The 22,081-nt window shown below is 44.2% G+C and overlaps 1 protein-coding gene and 1 long non-coding RNA gene across 3 annotated transcripts in view; both read right to left on the minus strand.

The window, feature by feature from the left end:
* The window catches only part of DDAH1 (dimethylarginine dimethylaminohydrolase 1), a 59,354-nt gene extending 51,358 nt beyond the window's left edge, over positions 1 to 7,996 (minus strand). Inside the window, exon 1 of the mRNA XM_074832415.1 lies at positions 7,585 to 7,996. Within this exon, the coding sequence (XP_074688516.1) occupies positions 7,585 to 7,890 (306 nt within the window). The 5' untranslated portion in view covers positions 7,891 to 7,996. The remainder of the gene's footprint in view (positions 1 to 7,584) is intronic.
* Positions 7,997 to 10,194: 2,198 nt separating this feature from the next.
* The window catches only part of LOC141926515 (uncharacterized), a 37,101-nt gene continuing 25,214 nt past the window's right edge, over positions 10,195 to 22,081 (minus strand). For both annotated transcript variants that reach the window (XR_012624139.1, XR_012624140.1), the window contains exon 4: positions 10,195 to 14,343. This is a non-coding gene — a long non-coding RNA (uncharacterized LOC141926515). The remainder of the gene's footprint in view (positions 14,344 to 22,081) is intronic.

Raw genomic sequence — 22,081 nt, forward strand, 5'->3', positions numbered from 1 at the left:
TCTGCTCCGCCACTCTCTGGAGATGCTGTCAGATCCCACGATGAGCAAGGCAGCACTGCGGTCTGCATGCCAACCCTCTCTTTTGCAGAGAGTGTAGGGTGTTGCAGGTTTGCAGAGTGTAGGGAACATAGGATTAAGAAAAATATCAGGCAACCTACACTGGGTATGTAACAAACCCACCTTTGAATCCCAAAACCAAAATTCCAGCAGTGACTGTGGTAAACTGTTTTTTACAATGCTTTTAAATGAGGCAGTCACAAAAGAAAGAGATTTAGGTTCAATTTTAAAGTCTGAGCAGAAACCTCTTGGGGAAGGAGCAGGGTAGCTCCAAGCCATATGTATAACTCAGAGCAGCGGAAAAGGCTCTTTTCACTTTTTTGAGGAAATGCTTACAGTTATTTGGAACCTTTAAGCACTTAGCATTTGCACTGAACCGTAAGCTCACCAAGGGCTATTTATCACAGCTAAAGGAACAGTGATTAACAAGGTACAAAAGCTGACATCAGGCTTGCACAATAATAATCAGTGTCCACAGGAGATTAAAAAACAGGCATTTAATTTGGGTTCTGCCTTTGTTTAATCTTCTGGTCAGCAACTTGGGTATTCCTGAGAAACTTGACATCACAATTTAACAATGAGGTCTAAATATTGCCTCTGCTAGAAAAGCGTGAAACCCAAGTTGCTCCTAGACTGTCCTCAAAGATTGTTTTACAGTGCTATAGATAGAAACCAATTACAATGAATACAGTTCCCTTATATTGATCTGACTAGAAGCTACTTCCTAAAATTTTCATTAAATCTGTGATCACAGAAGCAAAATTGAAAACGATAAAATAGAGTTCTTGGTATAGCCAGTTTGCCCAAAGTGTAGCTCTAACCCTACATTAATAGGGATGACATCAGCCATGAACTTCGAGACCAAAGAACCATCTACCCTAACCATGAGGCAGCACCCAAACTGCAAAGCAGATGGAAGGGGCAGAGCCACAGAAACAAATCAGACTGCTTTTGAAATAGTCTGCTTTTAAGAGGCTAAAACATCCTTTCTCATGTCTACTGATAATATCATTATATAGGCTCCTGATACAGGTCTACCTGATACTGTCCAAAGGATTGTTTTTTAAACTTCTCAATACTGTTCAAGAGCAAACTTAAGTACTGTTTAAGAAGCTTTTCTCCTCTACTGGGTGCTTTTCAGTTAATTTATATGCTAATATGGAAACAATGAAAGTGAAAGCTAATGAAATATATTGAAGAAAACACTGATGCAGGTTCTGAGGAGAGTTACTTCGTTGCCTTCTGATGGGCATCACCCATTCTCTCGTGGAGAAATTCTCCGAGTGATACACTTTGTGGAACATCATTACATTTGGTTCTGCCAAGTATATGCTCTGCAAAAGACAACCAAAACCCACTTTAAAACTCAGGTATACATCTTATCTGAAGTCTGACTGGTACTTCTCAACTTTTTTTCAGTATAACTGAAAACACACTGACAATATCTTGCATGCTTTAATTTTGAAGTTAGACCGAGGAGATGGTGAAAAGGATAGGCTAAAGGCAAATATGTATAGCTCAGTGCAGAATGGGAAGGGTATTCGAGAAAAAACAATCTGACAATGGGGTGCAAAGGTACCTAGTGCCATTCCTAATTTTTGTCAACCTTCGTGTAAAGTTTTTGTTCATGTTTACTCGCTGTTTTAAGCACTAAGCAATGACACAGTGGTAACCTCTATGCTTTCTATCATAAGCTTTCTAGGCAGAACACCAAAGTTAGTCTGTAACATCAAGCAAGGGTAAAGCACAATAAGGACATGCAAAGGGGTCACTGCAAATATACATGACCTCCACAATTTGTTATGTCAGTGTAGAGAACTATGAATTATTTAAAGTGTTAATAAAATGTTTCATCTCTTGCCTCTCTAGTGATCAGCAAGTGCTAACCCTCCACAGAAATGAGACAGATCTTTGCCAGTTGTGCAGAGAGATGCTGGTTTAAGTGATTAGTCAGCAAATACAGGTTCTTTTCTACTAGCATGTACTATAAAAATAAACCTCCATAACCTAATTAAGCTTAGGAACTAGCAGAGCCTTGAATCTGTTTCTCCTGAGCCTAGCTTTTCTATTACTTTGCAATAGACATCATTATCCTACACAACTGTCTAGGTCTACAGAAGGAGTGGAGGAAGTGTCTAGCATCTAGCAGTAGCTATGTAGTATTACCTGCATCTATGCAATACATACATAACTTACTAAACTCTTTTGCCTTCTATTTTCTCAGAAGCCTCCACCAACTGGTCCGAGAATCATTCCTGCAAGCAGTAAGCTGCAGCTGGGACTGCAGCCCAGCACAGGGTGCAAGCTCTAGCTCTCATATGGCTGCACAGCCCTGCAGAAGCTGTACAGGGTGGGAGGAGGGTGACAGCTGAGGGTGCTCAGCACTGAAGAATAGGTTACCTGGCCCAGCATGGCTGGAAGCTCTGCAGAAGCACTGCTGTGGACAAGACCCTGCCACTCAGCAAGCAGATTTGGGAAGAAGTACCCAGAGATGCTCAAAAGGCAATGAGGCAGCTTCCCCAATGCTTCTTGAGAGGATGGGATTTGCCAAACATACTTCCTTGCTGCTCATCCCCTGTCCGTACCACTAAAGGACCGTCTGTCCTCCCACACCACAGGAATGCAGTCTCACAAGTTGTCCCAGGTGGGTCTTGGGTGAGTAGGGAATAACAATACTCTTGGGTGAAAGTTTCCTCTTCACAGTCAAGGAAGGAACTACATCAATCTTTTCTGCAGCAGCTCCTGAAGCATTTTTCCCAGCACCAGCTATTCTCCCTTCCCTACGCAGCAGCTGAGAAGAGGTCAGGTCATTGTGGGTGCATTCTGCTGAGCTTTTGGGTTTCCATCTGTCTGCATAAGCACAGAAATGGTGGAAATGTTGTTTTGTGCTATCCCAAGCACATTAAGACAACTTGGGCAGTAAAAGCAATGTGCTGATGAGGGCTCTTCTCAGCAACTAACCCTGTTGTGTTCAGAAGGTGACGTGAAGAGTTTATACTAAAGGAATAAACAATTGAGAACATACTGCTGGAACAAAAGGTGCTGGAACTGACAATCTGATCAGTGATCACAACATTTCCATTGGAGTTACTCAACTTGAACATTAAGCACACTGGTGACTGCACACAGCTAAACAAAACATCAGCTTATCCACATTAGCAATCTACCTCTGGCTTACTTCAAAAGCCTTTACCTTTCTGCCAAATCCAAAACTCCTCAGAAACTATGAATTTTCAAATAAGTTCAGAAGTTGATAACACAGAAACATAATGCCTTGAAATAAGTCTGACTCTTGCAAACAAATCATTAAATGCATGACTAATTTTTCTACTTTACTAAAAAAATACTGGGCTCTTTCCCAGTACTGACTGAACATCACCAAATTTAATTCAACTCTTTTTTCTCACTACAATAACTTGGAGCAAGAACAGTCATAAGCCCAGATTTTATTTTGTTTTGTTCCAGACAGACAACCAGTAAAGAATCCAATGGTTCTGGAGGGGTAAGCAATAGTATCTATAAAGCCTGAAAGCTCAATCAATGCTATTACAAACTACTGCAGAAATTTGCCTACTGCATACAGTGTTACAGTAATTGATGACAAGCCTTCCTAATAAGGAGTCTAGTCAGTGAAAGAACACACTGCATCAGTTCTTAAATATTGCATTATGGGTTTTCAGTAGCATGAAACAGGGGAGATGGAGACAGTGCTGCTCAGTTCATGCATCTGGCAGACAGTTTATCAGGAGGCACAACACACCTGAAACACTACTGCTTCAGCTGTGTATTCAAGCAGGCTGTTGTCTTTGGGATGCGCCTTGGCAGCCCCTTGTGCCCTTCAGCTTTCACTGATCTGATCAGGCTTCAGAGCCTGACCTACCACATGCCTCTTGGCAGGTTTCCTGGACACAAGTCTTCTGTATTAATTCTTTGCAGAAATGGCACCCTATAACCCTGTTTCCCTCATCCCTTCCTTCCTCCACTGCTCCTGCCTGCTCTGTACAGAAGTCCATTAAACAATGAAGAGAGCAGCAAGACAAGCCTCACTGAGTCCTGCCTTACAGGGAGGCTCCAGTCAGGAGTGCATGCTCAGGAGTTAGGCTTTACATTAACTAGGTTAAGTCAAGCGTACACCAACTGTACTGCTAAAATATTCATGGGTTTGTGATTACGTTACATAAAAAGAATAAGAGATGGCACTATGAGAAACTGGTGCTGTACATGGACTGTATCCACTCTCTGTCACCCAGTTGACCTTACGAATGACAAATGCACTACAACAGCCCTTGTTCACTTTCATACCAGCTGAGGTAGAAGTGCAGTCTTTCAGAGGTAGCATGAAGAAACTGGTTTCACAGGGCTTCATCCTTCTGATTTTCTACCAGTGGATCCATCAGACCAGGAGCAATCCAGATTTAATGACTGCTGTCTCGACAGTGAAGACTTCATGGCAGTTCAGCTGACAAATGCCCAACTCCATGCATCCTAACATACAACTGGTTTCATGCTCTCAGAATAATTCAGGTTGGAGGGGACCTCAGGCAGTTTCTAGGCCAACCTCCACTCAAGGCAAGGCCACCTGTGAGAACAACCCAGGCTGCTCAGGGCTTTATCCAGCTGGGTCTTGAAAACCTCCAAGGATAACAACTGCACAGCTTCTTCAGGTCCTTGTTCCACTGCTTGGCTGTCCCCACTGAAAAGCTTTCTCCTTATACCCCATTAAAGCCTCATGCGTCAATCTATGTCTGTTGTCTCCTGCCCTCCTGTCACACAACTGAACATTCTGGCTCCATGTTCTTGACAAGACACAGTCTGCCAGTGCCATGCAGAGAGGGTAATCACTTCCCTCAGTTTGCTGGTTCTGCTCTTTTAATACAGCCCAGGATCCTACTGGCCTTCTTTACCACAGGGACATGCTGCTGGCTCATGGCCACTGTGCTGCCCCACCGGACCCCCCACAGCGGTTCTTCCACAGACCTGTCCCCCACCCACTCAGTCCCACCTAGAGATCCTTCCTTCCCTGAGGCAGGACTTTGCACTTGTCCCTGTTCAACTCCATGAGGTTCCCATGGGTCAGCCCCTTTCTTCAGCCTGGCAAGGTCTCTCTGAACAGCAGCCCAGACCTCAGGAGTGTTGTCTCTCACTCTTGACCCCTTGCCTTGGTTTGGGGCTGTTCACAGCTCAATACAGATGCCCCCATCTCCTCCAGGTCACTGATAAAAACATTTAACAGCACAGATGCTAGGTCAGTCCCTGCAGCAGCTTCACTTGCCACCAGCCTCCAGGAACTATCTCAATGGGGAATTCAGCAACTGCACACAATCCTCCAAAAAGAGCTTGGGAGGCTGCCCACAACCACCCACCGGGATGAACAGCAGGGTCAGGACCAGGCGCTGGGCTCCCTCAGCTCAGGGTGGCCGCAGACCTCAGTGCCCAGACTGCCCGAGCACCTGCAGCCAGTACCTCTGGAACCAGAAGCAAGAATAGAGAAGCTCTCATGAAGCTACAAGAAACACTGCTGCTTCTTGGGGGCTCTTTATGAAACCAAGGTTATCATAGATGTTTGCCAAGACGTCTAAGACATACGCCAAGCCCTCCACCAAGGCATGCAAAGCTCTGGGCAAAGTAGTCAGCTATGCATTTCTGCTTTTTAAAGCCCTGACCATCTTACTGTTTTCATCCTGGTCACTACTCAAAGCAGGCTCACTAGCTAAACACAACTGACTCACAGACACTGTGCCAAGGAGGGGAGGCTGCCCCAGGGAATGTCTCAGAGGGAAGAGGGACCAGGAGCAGACAGGCATCCCACAGAAACGAGCATCTTCTCCCCCTCTCTGCAAAGCACTGCTGTAATGATGTCCCCAGGAGGAAGAACTGTTGTAAATAATTAAGAGTTACACATTCAGACAAGCACTACACTGCAGTGTCATGCATTGTTATAGCTTTAAGAGGATGCTTGTTCAATTATTTTTTCTTCTTTACTTCACAGAAAACTCAGGGGAGAGATTGCTCCATCATTTAAGAAAACTAATAAGGTTCAAATTATGCTTCAAAGCTTTTTCCCTCTTCTTGATTCAAGACTGCCTGGACAAGTCACCCATGGAAAGAAGCAAATCTGTTCTCCTACAGGGGTAATTGTGCAAATGGCAGCAGGAGTCACATAGCTACATACCAGTGAGTAATGGGAAGGACCACCAAAAACTCACTTGGACTCTGGCTGAGAAACAGCTGCTTCTGAGAGTAGCATGAGGCAAACACACTTTACTCTGATGCTGTCACCTTTAAGAGCATTCAAACGTGCTTCAAAGACTAAATACACATGCGTACGCGCAAGGAAGTGCACACGTACAAGATGTGTGCAGTTTCTCAACCTGTTACGCTGGTGGGCAAAATTCAAGTAAACTTTGTAATTGCTGAAAGAAGGGTACTATATCAAAAGTACCAAGTGAAGACATCCATTGCACTCGGTGGCCAAGAGCAGTTACTGCTACACTACAGCCAGTGGCCTGGCCCTGTCCCACAGGCACAGCAGTATGTGCTTGTGGATCACAAGATGAGCTATGGTACCACAGAGAAGACGGGAACTGGAAGAGACAAGAAGATGGTTATGTTAAAACATGCTTACAGGAAGGCAGGTTGCCAGTGTAGCAGTTTTGCAGCTTCGAACAGGGTAAGGTTTGTTTAATTTGCTACTCACGACTCATTGAGAATGAGATAACTGGGTGGCACTTCGATGCATGTACTCTCTGATGAACTAGTTTATGAATGGGCTGACCATGTTAAAAAAGTCCTAAGAATATCTAAAGTAAGGCTCCTGCAGCTGTGCATCCTTCACACCTCTCTCCAACAAGGCAACCTGTGTCCCCTGGACATCCAGGTACCTCTAGCCCACAGGGCCCGCAGTGGCTGCACAGGGAAGGCAGCATCAGGTTCAAGGACATTCAGGCTGACACCGAGTTCACAAGGCAAACACCAGCCCTTGCACACAGGCCAGCGGGTGCAGTTCCTGCAGGTATCAGTAACCCACTGCCTGGAACAGAGCGCAAGTTGAGCGCGTAATAAACCCGGGGTTTGGATGGAGTAGTGCTGCAGCACGGACACAAACCTGCACAGGCGACCAGCGATCCACCTCGCAGCACCGAGCCGGGCAAGTCCGCACGGAGCGGGAGCCCGCTCCCCCAGAAAGGACGTGTCACAGTTTACACCGTCCACTTATTTCCAGGAGCAGGAGCACAACCGCTCCCCGACAAACCCCCTCCGCGGCCGGGCTCCGCGGCACCAGGCGCTGCCAGCCGGGGCGGCAGCGGGAGGCCGGGCAAGGACCGGTCCCGCCGAGGAGCGCTGCTGCTCCGTCAGCGATCCCTGCCGCCGCCACCCCCCGCCCCGCTGCCGCCGGGGTTGCGGGGTGGGCCCAGGGACACGCCCGACGGCGCGGCCGCCCCGAGCCCACCTGCACGGCGGGGACAGCGCTCCCCCCGGCCCCGGCCCGGCCCCTACGGCCCCGCACCGCACCGCACCGTACCGTACCTCCTTCCTGCGGCTGGGCGCGCCCGGGCGGGTGAGGAGCGCCGTCTCCTCACAGACCACGGCCGCGTCCTCCACGAAGACGCAGTCGGGGAGGCTCTCGTCGGCCGGCAGCTCCAGCACCTGCAGCCCCAGCTTGCCCCGCAGCACGCCCACGTACAGCTGGTGCTCCCGCTCCGCGCGGGCGAAGTCCACCTCGGGGCCCGCCGCGCTGCGCAGCGCCTGCCGGCACAGCGACTCGGGCAGCGCCCGCACCACGGCGTGCGTGCAGCGCCCGAAGGCGGCGGGGCCGCCGCCCAGCCCGGCCATGCTGCGCGGCGCGGCGGAGGGATGGATGGAGGGAGGGAGGGGGAGAGAAAGAGAGAGAGAGAGGGATAGAGGAGAGATGGAGGAAGGGAGGGAGGGCTGAGGGACGGGCGGCCGCCGCCGGCCCCGGCAGCTGATAAAGCGCCGCCCGCGGCCCGGCCGCGCCCCATTGGTCCCCACCAGGCACATTTCCATGGGGCCGCCGCCAGGCGCGCTCCCATTGGCTAGCGCCGCCGGCCGGGCCGCGCCATTGGCCGCCCCCCGCGGGGCGCCGCTTACCTGGGCGGCGGGCGGGAGCGGCGGCGCCGCCCGCGCAGCCCCGCGCCGGGCCGGGCCGGGCCCCGCGGCCGGGGCGAGCCCCTCAGGAGCAGCGCAGCCCGGCCGGGGGGAGGCGGTGGGGCCTCGACCCTTCGTGCGGCGGCCCTGGCGCTTGCCCCAGGCCTCGCCTCTCGGCAGAGCGTTGGGGCTGCCCGAGCCTGCCGTGGGGCTCCGGTACCACAACGTGGCTTGAGGCGCAGTGTGGTTTCACATAGTAATTTCACGTATAAACACACAACTACGTTGACAGAATTCAAACACCTGCGTCTCCCCGCATTTCTACGCTCGTTCAAGCTGGGCGTGGGCAGCGGAGAAGGCTGCTTACCCCTCCTGCTCGAGGACGCGTCGGGCTGGCTGCCTGCGTGCCTTGGCGGCCACCTGCGGCTTCCCCGGCGGCGGAGCGAGCGGCCAGGCCCTCTGCCCGCACGGCCAGAGGAAGCGTATCCCACGACTAAGGCAGTTCCAAATACAAACCCAAAGGAAATAAGCCCAGCCACTGCCTAATCTCTCATCATGGCTTTCTACGGGGCCATTTACCAGCAGAGCGTGTCCACCTTCTTCCACTCCTTTACGCTGTCAAAGTTTCCACCTCTGCAGGGTAGAAGGGACAGCAGCATTTTGCTCCACTTCTGCCTCAGGGACTGAAACAACGAGCATTTTCCATCCTTTCCCCTAAAAGAAACCCTTACTTTCCCCCGTTTCATTTTCCCCAGGTTTTATCCCGACTTGAGGTTATCCCAGATGAGGGCCAGGTCTTTCTGGCGCACACCTCTGGCAGGAGGTGAATAAGGCTTCGGGCAGGCCCTCACACCATGGGCGACCTCCTCGACACCAGTTCCGGGTTGCACTGGTTCTGCTGCCGCCCTCCCAGGTACCTCCAAGTCCCTTCTCATCGGAGCAGATAGGAAGAGAGGAAGAATATGAATTCTCCTTCCAGTTCTTCTTTTCCTGGCAAGGCTCTTCCAGGTGTCTCTCTGATCATGGAGGGGACCTCACCAGCACACAGCTTCGTGTTCTCCCTTCAGTGCTCAGACAAAACCCAGGCAGCTGCCTTGGCGATGCTGTCACGGACATTGGCACATGTTCAGCATTTAGGAATACAGTTAATGAATAGCACAAAGGAAATATCGAAATGTGTTTCCAAAATGGCAGCTGACTGGATTTTCATCTGCATTTTGCACACATTCTCCAAATATCCTGTAAAGGCTGCCTTTTACTTAACATGCATAGATGACGTTATTTGAATAACTGTCATTCACTGAATAATGTGCAAATATGATTCTCCTTAAACAAATGGACAGGTAATTGAGTATCTATCATGTAGGACATTTCAAATTCCTGAGAAACCATTACAAATGGTGTTATACCAGCTCTGGTATAATGTGTGATCCTTCCACAGTTGTTAAAGCCTATTTATACTTATTACAGATTTGGGATATGGTCATTGGCACACTTTGGTTTGCTTTTTGTTAGTGTGACTTTTAGTCAAAAGAAAAAGTGCTACTATTCTTCTGTAATTTAAAAAAATTGCTAGGGTTCCTACCTGAAAAGGTATTGAAAATAGTTGTTCTTGCAGTCAACAGACTGGAAAGTTCTAGTCAACACAGATTTTTCTGATATCCATAAATACCTTATGAATTTATAAATTATGACAATTTTTAGATCTCACTGAGATTACAGGAATATGAGATATGAGGTGATGCCACACAGTTATCTCATACACACATCATACACTAGGACAGTGAGGTTTGCCCAAGAGGCACTGTCACCAGCCCAGGCTGACCTTAGGTGGCCACAGCTGCTCCCTGGGAGCTGGCCAGGTATCACTTCTGACAGCTTCTCAACACCTTTCCATGTTATGGGAGACAAGGCTGGAGGAAGGAGGATCTCTTTATGATATGCAGTGGTATGAGATAGTGGTATGCTACAAATACAATGTGGTTTGGGAATATGTTAGCTATTTAGACAAGGTTACAGAAGTAATGACTACAGTTAAAAAGTTGTCTGTATTTCCATAAATGTATAAATTGGTGCAGTTTAAATACAAATGACGATCTGTTTACTGATTGTGATTGTACTATTATTTATGTTAAACAGAAAGGCATCATTAACAATCTAGGAACAGATGCACCCAGAGCAAAATTGTGCATATTTATAATAAGATTAACAAAATATCAGTTTACTCACAAATTAACATTACATAATAGAACGTGTTCACACAGTCTTGTGGGAGTGATGTTAAAATTCACCATATGCAGTAATACAAAATGGGTCAGCTACAGTCATTGACTGTAGTCAATGTAGTATTTATTGTCTACCTTGCTCTATATCCAGTATTTTCCTGTAATTTTGTCCTGCTGGAGAGACTAGTGTAAAAGGGCAAAGCTGCCCCCCAGCAAAGAAAAAAGCTGTGTCACACTACAGAATTCATGTAGAACGATGAAAACGATGCTTGCAACAGAAGATGGACTGCAGACCACTTAAGTGGTATCACAGAAAGCTGCATTTGGAAAAAAGAAAATGTTTCATACAGAAAAGGATGCAAATCCAGGGGTTTTGTGACTGACACTACAGAGAGTAATCTGCTGGCAGTGACAGTGAGAAGAAAATTGCTTTGCAAAATGTACTTGAGCATGCATATGTGAATAGTGCATTTGCTTTCAGGAGAAAGGAACAGATATTGAAACAGGAGATGTGGTTTAAAAGTTATGACAGAAAAGTCATCAATACAGAGAGTAAAATTTCATCCATTTGACAAAATCACTAGCAGCATATTGATAAGATTTTTATTTTTTCACAGCTGTGACTTGAGAACAGTCTGCAGTTATGTAAAAAGCTGCCACAGAGGTGAAGGGACTAATTCCCACAAGGTAGAAGGCAAGAAACAGACGTAAATTATTTCAAGGAAAAGTAAGGAAAACTTTCTAACAATAAGGAGCGGAGAAAAAGATTGCCTGGGAAGAATGCACAGCCACTATACCAAGTGTTTTTAAGAAGAAATTAAAGAAATATCTGCCAGGAGCAGAAAACCAGAGCTGGGGAAGAAGGATGGATGAGGAGAGGTCCCTTTCCAGTCCTATGATTCTATTATCATTTTTACACTGAAAATGATTGTTTTAGTGAAAACAGCTACATAAGGATGAGTCTAACATCCACAGTAGCAAATACACAACCTTTATGTGCACCACTAGGTGACTGAAGGTCACGGCTGGTCACTGCTGTTGAACTTTGTGTGACCATGACAAAGGAAAATTTGGATCACCGCCGAATACAAATGCATACCACACGGGCTGATTGCTCGGGTGTGCTGGACGGCTGCAAAGTTTGAACACACTTCCCATCACTTGCAGATGCTGGAACAACACGACTGGCTCCAAAGCCTTATTGGACATCTCTCACGCTATTAATGAAATGCTTCTTGAAACTTGAGATAGTGAAAAGCCAGGACAAGACGGCAGCTGAGCCATTCAGTCACCAGCACATCCCGCTATCGCAATGGGAATCTGTACCAGAAAGATGGAGAGACAGAGAATTTAATTTTTAAAGAGGAATACAGATTTAAGTGATTTCTTCAGCTCAGTAGAAAACCATGAAACTACTGCACAGCCAAATGCCATTATTAATAGAAGCAAACACTGCTCTGCAGGAAAAGCTCCCATTATGATCAATGGGTCATGCTCTTAGTGACGATACAGGATCAGGTCTTAACTCACAGCCATAGAAGAGAAAAATATTACTTCAATCATGCTTTAGATACACAAAAAGTGGCTCAGAGGGGTTTTCACCCAGATAATTGACAGAATTTTTCAATTTCTGCTCTAGTACTGTAATACAGTGAAGCAGTATTTTTACTAAATAAGTGTCTGGCCTCCTTATTCAGAGGAGCTAAAGACGTTAAGCAACAAGTCACTTCACTCAACTTCACCCCACTGCATGGACAAGCTCCCAAGTGTTTTTGCATTTTACAAATGCTGAACAGATTTAGATCACCATTTATTCTTTATGTAACAGATCACTCCCGGAAGAGGAGACCAACCTCTTCTGGATGGTGTAAATCAACAGTGCATCTGCCAGTCTGTAGAGAAATCCTTTTGGGGACCAGCGTTTTCCCTTGCCTGAGTTGAACCCGAGATAGCTCACAGAGTCTTAACAGGGTCAGATTAATTCTATATATAGCTGGTTCATGGGAAACACAATATTTGTTTTGTCTGCTATGGGATAACGAACTGAGAATTTTCTCAGCCGGCATTTTGCATCCTCCAGAGAAGGAGGAATTCCCATGAGCTGACAGCTACACAGTTGTTGGGAGACAAAGCTGTCAAAGGGTGATTCTTTAAAAGTCAGCTTTGGCAGCATTGTTGCCATGACACATGGCACCAAGGAGCCTGGACAACACGCAGAGGCGCAGGACATTCCTCACATTTATAGTCTTCCCACGTGTTTTGTTACAATAGGTTGCACTAGTACAATCAGGATCGACTTTTGGATTCACTTGGCTGAACAAACAGAACATTGGGGGGACAGCTGTGCTCCTATCTCCCCACTTTCACCACACCTTAGGTCCACTTCTGCTCTTCTTTCTCTGAAGGGGAAAAGTCACTTGTTGAATTTTTAAAAAAGCATGGGTTAGGTACCACAGGTACAGAGGACCACGACCAAAAAATGAGATTAGTACTCTGTGGAAAGTTATGCTAAATTACACTAGTTGACATCTCTTTTACAGAAAACTATAGAAAGACACCATTTGTTTCCCTGATGGACATACTTCCCAGAAATACTACACCAGCCAGGAGAGAAAAAGGAGACAGGGCTAGGATAAGTGCTTTGTAAATTGTTCTTGTTGTGGCTGCCCTGGGAAGATTAGACAATAAGACTTTTCCTGCTATCAGACAGCATTTTTAATAAAGTATGCTATTTTATCAGCTTGGCAAGAAAGCATCAGCTCCAGCAGTAGAAGGGGGATGGCTCACGCCATTCACACTTACACAGCTATTGTTCAGTGGGTCTCATGAATCCGAAACCCACTGCTGTGAGGTGCTGCAGGTGCCCCTGTGAGCAGCACAAAAAGGCTCCCCTACAAGTCTTCCACCAAAACTACCTTTTTTCCCTAAAAAAGCAAAAGTTTAAAAATGCTGATTGATGCAGGTTAATATTTTCGAAAGGACCCAAGCCCTTTGCAATGTAACTTGAGATGCTTTTTAATGTTTCTTCTGTCTCCATTTCCCTTTTCTATGGAGCCAGCTGACCAGATAGCAGCACCCCGCAGGTGTAGCAGGCTGTCCTTCCCTTTCATTGCCTGAAAAGCCCTTGCAAGCTCAGCAGTAAGATGCTATGACATTTGGCTGTAGCGTTTCTTGCTTTTCTAGCTTGCATTTCCCATTTGTTCCAGGAGCCAGCTGCCTGAGAATGAATTCCCAGCCATTCTTATCACTTAGGCATCTTTTGCCTTGATTGGTACATGCTTGGTGCATTTCTGGTGTTGACTTGGTCAATAACTTGCAAATGCGACTATGAAACTGTATATTTACATGAAATTTGTTAAAGTGGAATTAGGTTTTGTATCCACAAGAAAGAGAATATGGAGAGAGAGAGATATACACATCTATATATGTATATGTATGCACACAAGTCAACAACTTTGTGGTTTCCCTTGTGTGCCTGCAAAGGGCAAGCAGTTCTTTTGCCAGCTTCCTTGGCATTAAGATTAGTGCTAGAGACAGACAGATTAACACATCACAAATCAAGCTAAGAAAGTAAAAGATTTCCTATAGGCTTTTTTACTGAGTTTATTAATATGCTGTCCTAAGTGTCAGAGTTAAGAAGCTGTAAAACATGGAAAGATACATAGACTGGCTTCAGTATTAATATATCCAGGCTGGTGGCAATAACTCTTGCTGTAATTCATCACAGAATAGATATGAAATGATCTTTTCTTCTTCAAAAGGAAATGTTCAACAGCTGTTTGCCCCTCTGTAGGGGAACAACAGGTAGGTGCTTCCACAGGAAGCAGGTAGTACACAGGGAGTGACACCGGTAGGAAGGATTGAGGGGGCAGCGGGTGACCAGTTTGTTCCATTTGAACTTGTGCTGCTCCGTATCACTTAACCAAGAGGTTTCTGGATGCCTCTAACTCACCAGCTGAAAAAGAATGGAGAAATAGAGCAGTTAAGGTGCAGTTCAGAAAGGGACAGAACTCCTATGCCCCACAATTTCCCTGACAAGTAGTGCCACCGCACATGATGGGGACCAGAGGCAGCACAGAAGGCACTGCCTTTAGCAGATAAACCAGCAGGAGATGAGGCACCCTTGATACCACCTAACATCTGATTCTGGGGGAATGCTGAGCTGAAGCATCTGTGGGACTTCAAGGTCTGTTTTCTGAACGTCAGCAAGAAGATCAAAGCCTATCTCTGTGTATTCAGTGTTAGGATCGTGTACCCTTGTAGCGCAAAATCTTCTCTTGATGTTCAATTCAAACCTCTCAAGGTGCAACTTCTGCCTGACTTATCCTCTGCATCTACTGAGAAGATTTTGTCTCCATTGTGTTTGTAACTGCTATTAGTTCCTTCTTAGCCTTCTCTTTTCCAAACCAATCAAGCCTAGCTCCCTAGATCTCTCCTCCCATGCCATGTGCTTCAGTCCCCTAATTATCTTGGTAGTCCTCTGCAGGGCAATCTCCAGTTTCTCAATCTCTCTCTTGACCGAGGAGCCCCAGACTGGACACAGCATTCCAGATACAGCCTCACCAGTATCAACTACAGGGGGATAATAATTTCTCTCAATTTACTGGCCATGATCCCCCTAGTGCAGCCCAATATACTATTTGCATATTTGGAGACTGAACCCAGAGCCCACAGTAACCCTCAGATCCTTTTCATCAGGGCTCCTGGTCAGTTGGTTCCTATTTTGTACAGATACATTCATTTGCAAGTCTCTGCAGTTCTCCTTGTTGACCTTCATGATGTGGCTGTTAGCCCAGTGCTCAGGTTTCACAGGCTTTGTCTGAATTCTCCCACAGACTGGGACAACTCAAAATGAAGATTTCCACCTCAGCATATTCCAAACACAGAGAGCAAAAAGGTAGACCAAACTGAATTCCTGCTGTTAAAAACAACAGCAACCTTTGATACATAATACAAACCCTCATATCCTTTCACTTGATTACCAAAAATCAGCTCCTCCCATTAAGTTCTGTGGAAATCACACATCTCTAGCTGCAGGGAACTATGTCTAGTTACAACAGTAAAAGGTCTCATTCATCTCTTCTTGTGTTGTCTTCAAACTGATGGTTACAACTCTTTTTTTCCCTGGAATCCTGAGGACTTGTGATGACCTGTAAATTACTATTTGCTATGTGCTGCAGATATTCTGCACCACTGCTCACACTTCTGTCTGACCTGTTGATATTTCAAAATCTCTATCCTTCTACATTTGATAGCAACTTAATACTTTGTGGAAATACCACCGCTTTAATTTTAGGTAGACATACAAACACTGCCAGCCACTTTATTGGAAAGGAATGAATGTTGTCTTAATAAACTGCTAGAAGTCAGTTCACATAGTGAATATGTTTGCCAATAGCTTTGCTGACCACATAAATTCAGTTCTGTTTGAAATGTGTTTGTGAAATCAAGTGAAGAGGACCAGTTATGCTTTTCACAATATAACTGCAAAGACAAAATCAGCACTGAAAGCAGATAGCTTTCATATTGATTTCTCTGATAGCAGTAACAGGAAAGTATATTTCATGCATTTTGGCAGTTCTACTCCTTACTGCTATAAATACATATAGACTACTGCCTCAAAATGCTCATATTCTTATTCCATTCAGGATCAGAGAAGAAATACCATATGGTAATGAGCACAGTAAGTGGGAATGGAAGAAATTTTATTGTGCATCTAGATAAAATATAATTATTTAATGATTATGGTCATAGTTTTACAGGATATATAGATCTAAAGTATAATTACCTGTCCTCTATAACAGATGCATTAATGGTAGGAATGGAACTATATACTTATTTATTCCTTTCAGTTACAAGTAACTTAAAACAACTTTTTTTAGGAGAAGAGGAAAAAGCAGTCTTTTATTTATTTTTTACAAGAGAACGTAATATTTTTAAAGATAACTAACGGTTTCAGGCACTTCCACTTACGGGTACTCTTCTTTCAAGACCTGAAAGTCAAAGGTTTGGGGAAGCACCTCGGAAAAAGCAACATGTGAAGTATCCTAAGTAGGGCACACCACACCATGAGTCATTTCTCAAAATCTCTCCAGAAACAGTGAAGATGACAAGACAGTGTCATGTGGGAAGTATTTTGTTACAAATGGTAGAAATACTCTGTGTATAAAATGAGACTATAATCCAACACTGAATAACAAAGAGGATATATCAATAACTGTTGTATTTTAACAGCTGTCTGAGGTACCAGATGACTTTTGCTGCATATATTGTTATCTGTCTCCTGATTAGAAAGGGAGATATATATACACACACAAAAAGAACGCAGCAGTGACATCATGATTTAAAAATACTCTAATAGCACAAGATGGAATTCAAGATATAACCAACCAACAGAAAATGCATCATTTTCCTATTTTAAATTTGGCAAGTATGAATCTAAAACTTGCCCTTTTTATCTCTACTATCTTGTCCACATAGAAGGTTTGCTTTCCACTACAGGCTATTTTAATGGGATTAGTTATTAAAGTCAACAGGAAATAAATCACTGTTTCCAAGCGGGCCTGTTTGAATTTGGAATTATTTTTTTTCCTACTGCATCAAGTTAAATCTTTCTTAAACAACAACAAACAAAAAAAATGGAGATATGACTAGTCAATGACTGTATTAATCCACTGTTAGGCATTTATTTCCTGGTAAGTCAGAAAAAACACTTTTAAAATATAAAAATTATTAGACAATATTAGATGATTACTTTGTAGACATTAGTCAAGTATACTGCTTTCCTTTCCTTTTATAAGCTTACCTTACCTTAACCTTACCACACTTACTCAATATATAGGTATTTGAAGGCCGATTCCACTCTATCACTGCTGTCAGTGCAGAGTCATTCTAGCAAAGTCATTCCAGATCAAAACATAAGCAAAAGGAAAACCAGCCCTGTATGCATTTATGTTTCTTCCTATTTGATGTACGAATAATTTTGCTACAGTTGGGTACATCGAACAATTTTTACTATTGACCACTGACTACTGATTATTTTTACTGTATAATGTCCAATGTCCCTGGGGCACTACATGATGGAATTTCCTACATGAGTAAGTTGCATCTGCTGAATATTACCATTTGTCTAATTATCCATTCCTCAACAGAAGGGAATTAATTATTCTAACCTTTATTTTTTTAATTTCGGAAAATCACACACACATGTCTACCCTGCACGGGCACACCAATCTCCATTACACGCACAATGTTAGATTGATTAGCTGTATAAAAATCTGTTTGTGCCTAACAATGCTATTTGCATATTGTAAATTGCAGCAAGTCTGTTTTTTTGATCGCTTTGCAAAGGTAATTCTACCTCCTCTTTCTCTCTTCTCAAACTTTTTCCCCAAAATATCACTTAATTTTTTTTTCTAATTAAATTGCTACATTTTGTGTCTACATATGAGTTTTCTCATTGTGTCTCTGTTTCAAGATCATGACCTGCAGCAGCTATGTGCCCCTGGAACAATGAAACTGTCAACGACAGGGCAAAAATGTGGCATTTAGCCCATGAAATTTGGAAGCCGCCCCCAAAAGAGAGCATGTTGACTATGGACATCTGTGTCTTCAAAGTGAAATGCAAAATCCACTTCTTTGATCTAGTTCTCTGCTCAGTAACACCACATTTATAAACAAATATGCATCATACAAAATAAACATTGACTTGCTCCTGTTGAGCAGAGAGAGAAGAAGGGTCTTTCTGTGTCCATTTTATTTTTGGGAGGCAACTGGACACTACAGCAAAGAGACGCTTTATATACGGACCTAGAGATGTGGAGATTTTCCAAAACTAACAGCACATTGTGCACCGACAGCGTGTAAGTGAGGCCGTTTTTACCATTAACGCCTTGCAATTCTAGCCACATATTCAACTGAACCCCCACCTGAAATCTGCCGATGAAAGCAGCTTTAGCTTGCACACAGCAGTGACAGGGAATGAAGATACACATCAGGCTGATGAGCACTAAGAAGCGAATTGTTCACCCAGATGGAAATCAATAGCTCGCTTCACTCTCTTCATTCTTTGGCAAGATCAGGAGCTTGGATGGCAATTAAAGCTTACCCAGCTGCCAAGTGTCCTAATTACACACACAAGAAATCCCACATTTCACCTTCTACCTGAAACATCCCTTGCGCCACATTCATTAAGCTCATTACAGTCAGGCCTCCTGCTGTTATAGCACTGATGTATTTTTTTAACAAAAAACCCCTAAAATCCTTGCTTGCACCTGGCTCCACCAGTCAGCGATCCTCCCAAAGTCCCACGGATGCTCCACAATGGCCACCAGCCCTGTGCCACGCAGGGATTTTCACAAGACCCTTCCAGGCTGTGTCTTCCCTCTTCCACTCCATTTTCAGTGTTTTTCACCTCCCATTGGATTTTGCAGCCCACTCTCCCCTGCCCATGGCATTTTCCAGTAATTATTGCCTTCCTGCCTACTTGTTCATCAGCCCCTTGTTTCTTTTAAGTCACCCTGAACTTCCCCGCATCCTCTCCAGCCCTCACCCTGGCTGCTCGGGCTCTGCACTGCCGGCCACGTTCGGAGCGGCATTTATAGGCAGTGAGAAGCAGGACGGGCCGTGGCTGAGATGCAGTGCTAACTAACTGCATGTGGGATCCTGCACGCAGACCACCCACCAGTGTTGCCTCTGAACGCTCCCCTGCACGAGCAGGTAACCGGTTGTCTGGGCAAGCACGTCATTAGCTGTGTACACCACCGAGTGCATTCACAACAGAGCGGAGAGCGGTCTCATTTTGACATCCATGGACTTGTCTGATTCTCTTGGAAATGAAGCCTTATCTTTTATGTATTTTGTCATTACAGTGTTCATCCATCCTTTGTGAACTGAGGCAGGTGTGGATTCTGAGAGGAAAGAGCATATTTTACTTCCCTTGTAAAGAACAATATAGCAAAAATTTCTTGTAGAACTTTATAATCTCTTTAATTTTCCTGGCACATTTTTGGTGCTGTATAAATAAAAGTAACTAATGAGCTTGAGCAGTGCAAACGGTTTCCAGGAACTACTCCTAATTGTCCTTGACCAAAATAAGTCTTTTTTCAGAAGTCTTCAATAATTCAGGTCTGAATCTAATGCAATTAGTGAAGCTGTGCAAAGCATACTGAAGAAAAAAGCCACTAAAAGCTCAGGCCTCTTATTTTATCACCATGATTATCACTTTATTATGAATTAGACTGGGAAAACCCATTATGAACCAATGGATCCAAGAGCAAGAGATCTAAAAAGCTCTAAAAAGACAAGGTAAAATAGCATCTCACTTAGCCTGATAGCTCAAGACCACAATGCCCAAAAAAGTGTGCTGTATAAATCACCTTGTGTTTGCACAAAATGATTAGTTATCTTAATTAAGCCACAAGATTAGCTGAACAGGGTTCAACTATATCCACCAAAGAGCAAATAAGCTATGGGATACATCAAGGGAGAAAAGAATGGGTAAAAGGGAATCCATCATTCCCCTTGAGCCATCCATAACCTTCCAATTTATATGTGAACTTCTACGGAGGAAGAAGGTTGAAGAGAGTATTATGAACATTAAAGAGTATTAACTTGTGTTATGCTTTTTTTTGGTCCCTTTAATAGAACTTTGGTTCTCATTTATTCTCAGCCTCTGCTGCACTGCTGTGGAAGGGCAGAGAGGCCTTAGAGGCAGGTATAAATGAATTTACACTGCCAGAGAAGCACAAGGGCGCCTTAAAGCTAATGAAAATGATCTCCATTATCAGAGAAAGAAAAAATAACAGCTGGTACTGTTGTTGATACCAAGAAATAGTTAAAATTTTCACTTCATCTCAATGCATTGTAGTTCGTCAATAAATGCCATATACATTCTCTTTTAATACAAATAATTCATATGCACATAAACTATGGCAAATAAAGCCTGATGGGAATTCTCCTTGAAGGAGAAAAAGACCATCTGTCCTTCATCAGCCAGGCACAAAAGGGATGCCTTGCTATTTTATAAAAGCTGCCAGTCAATTCTAGGTGTGGGATCATCTATCACAATAGGCAATGTGCCATGTCCCACACTGGTGAAGTGCTGTGTAATTTGCAGCACTGTGAACACGGTTTGTAATTATATTTGATAGGGCCACAGGACGTAAATTACATAGTTTTTACATTTAGCTGCTACCGCAAATGCTTGCCTGGCATTAGCTCCTAGGGGTTTTTAGTAGGGATAAGGAGGAAGAGGGGGAAAAAAGACATGTTCTGAACTTCTTAAGAGACCTTCTTTTTTAAAAAAGAGTTTTAGGGAAAAGATTCATGATATCTATGTAGGAATGTTTTATTATTATTATTATTATTGTTTTGCTGTTAGTTCAGTTGGACAACATCCCAATAGGACTAGCAAGAGAAGAAAAAAGACACAAATTTTTTTTTTTTTTTTTTTTTTAAAGTTCAGGGCTGGCAGTATCTGTCTAGGTATGTCACAGCAAGACCAGTTTTCTTCTCGTATTAGCAATGGTTTGTAAGAACAGCTGTCAGGCAATCTTCTGGTCTGGAAACCAGCTCCATAAAAATGATAGCTTATAACCTGTCCTGTACATGTTGGGTGAAATACTTGGTCATACTTGACTATCGTGACAGATACTCTCCAGGACACAAAGCAAGAAGGCCCCTCCTGCAGAGACCTTAATGATGGAATTTGAGGAGACAGATCCTAATCATAGCACATGAGTACATACTCAGTGATTCCCCAGGATTTACGGTCATTAAGGATCCGGAGGCTGAAACAGCGGCACAGCAAGGCCATCCTCAAACACTGATCCCAGGAAAATGCTGGATGATTGAAGATTAGCAACTATTTAATCCATTTTGGCTGGAAAGAATTTAAAAAGAATGAGAAACTTGAATCAAAACTTGAGTAAGCCTGAAGCTATCCTGACATGTTTGTGAACTACATTCCCTCCCAACACTTTTCTATTATTTCTGTTCTTGGATCATCATTCTTTGCATGCTGGGACCAACAATGCCTTTTATTGTAGCCTGCCCCATTTTCCTCTTGCACACAAAGGGAAAGCTCCCTTGGTGAATGCCAGAGGCAAATACTGCTTTCTCAAAAAGTTACAGGGAGAAGTATGCTTCGGCCTTTGTTTGCGTACAGTAATCTTCAGCTGCACTGAGAGAAGGCTGAGCCATTCATAAATATGGCCTTTGGACTTTAAAGGTCAGCTATGCTTTTCATAATAAAAACCTGTTAACACAGAATCATCCTGGCAAACCCAAACATCAGTTTTAAGTAATGTATCACAAATGACCCGCCATGATAAACACTCCACCCATAAACTGCTAGTCTGCAGTCTACAACAAGCAGTACCAAAACAGGAAAAAGGGATGGAGATAAGAAAGTCTCAGAAAGGTCTAGGAAAATCTGTGATGTTTTTCACATACCATAGCTTGGTGAAGGAGTTTACAGAAGTGCCTGACACAGCTGAATATGAGAATTCGTAGACTTCTGAAACAGGAGACTAGCTTAGGAAAGAAGCTGTGATGTTCAAAGGATCAGCTCATGAATGAGAAGCCTTGCAATGAAACGAAAAGGGCCAGTTGTAAATAAGAGAATAACATTTGAGAGACAGAAAAGAAGCACAAGCTATTTTCCAAACATAATGAAAAATTCAAACTCTTTC

Source organism: Strix aluco, chromosome 8 (genome assembly GCF_031877795.1).
Source record: "Strix aluco isolate bStrAlu1 chromosome 8, bStrAlu1.hap1, whole genome shotgun sequence".
In the NCBI taxonomy this organism is placed as follows: domain Eukaryota; kingdom Metazoa; phylum Chordata; class Aves; order Strigiformes; family Strigidae; genus Strix; species Strix aluco.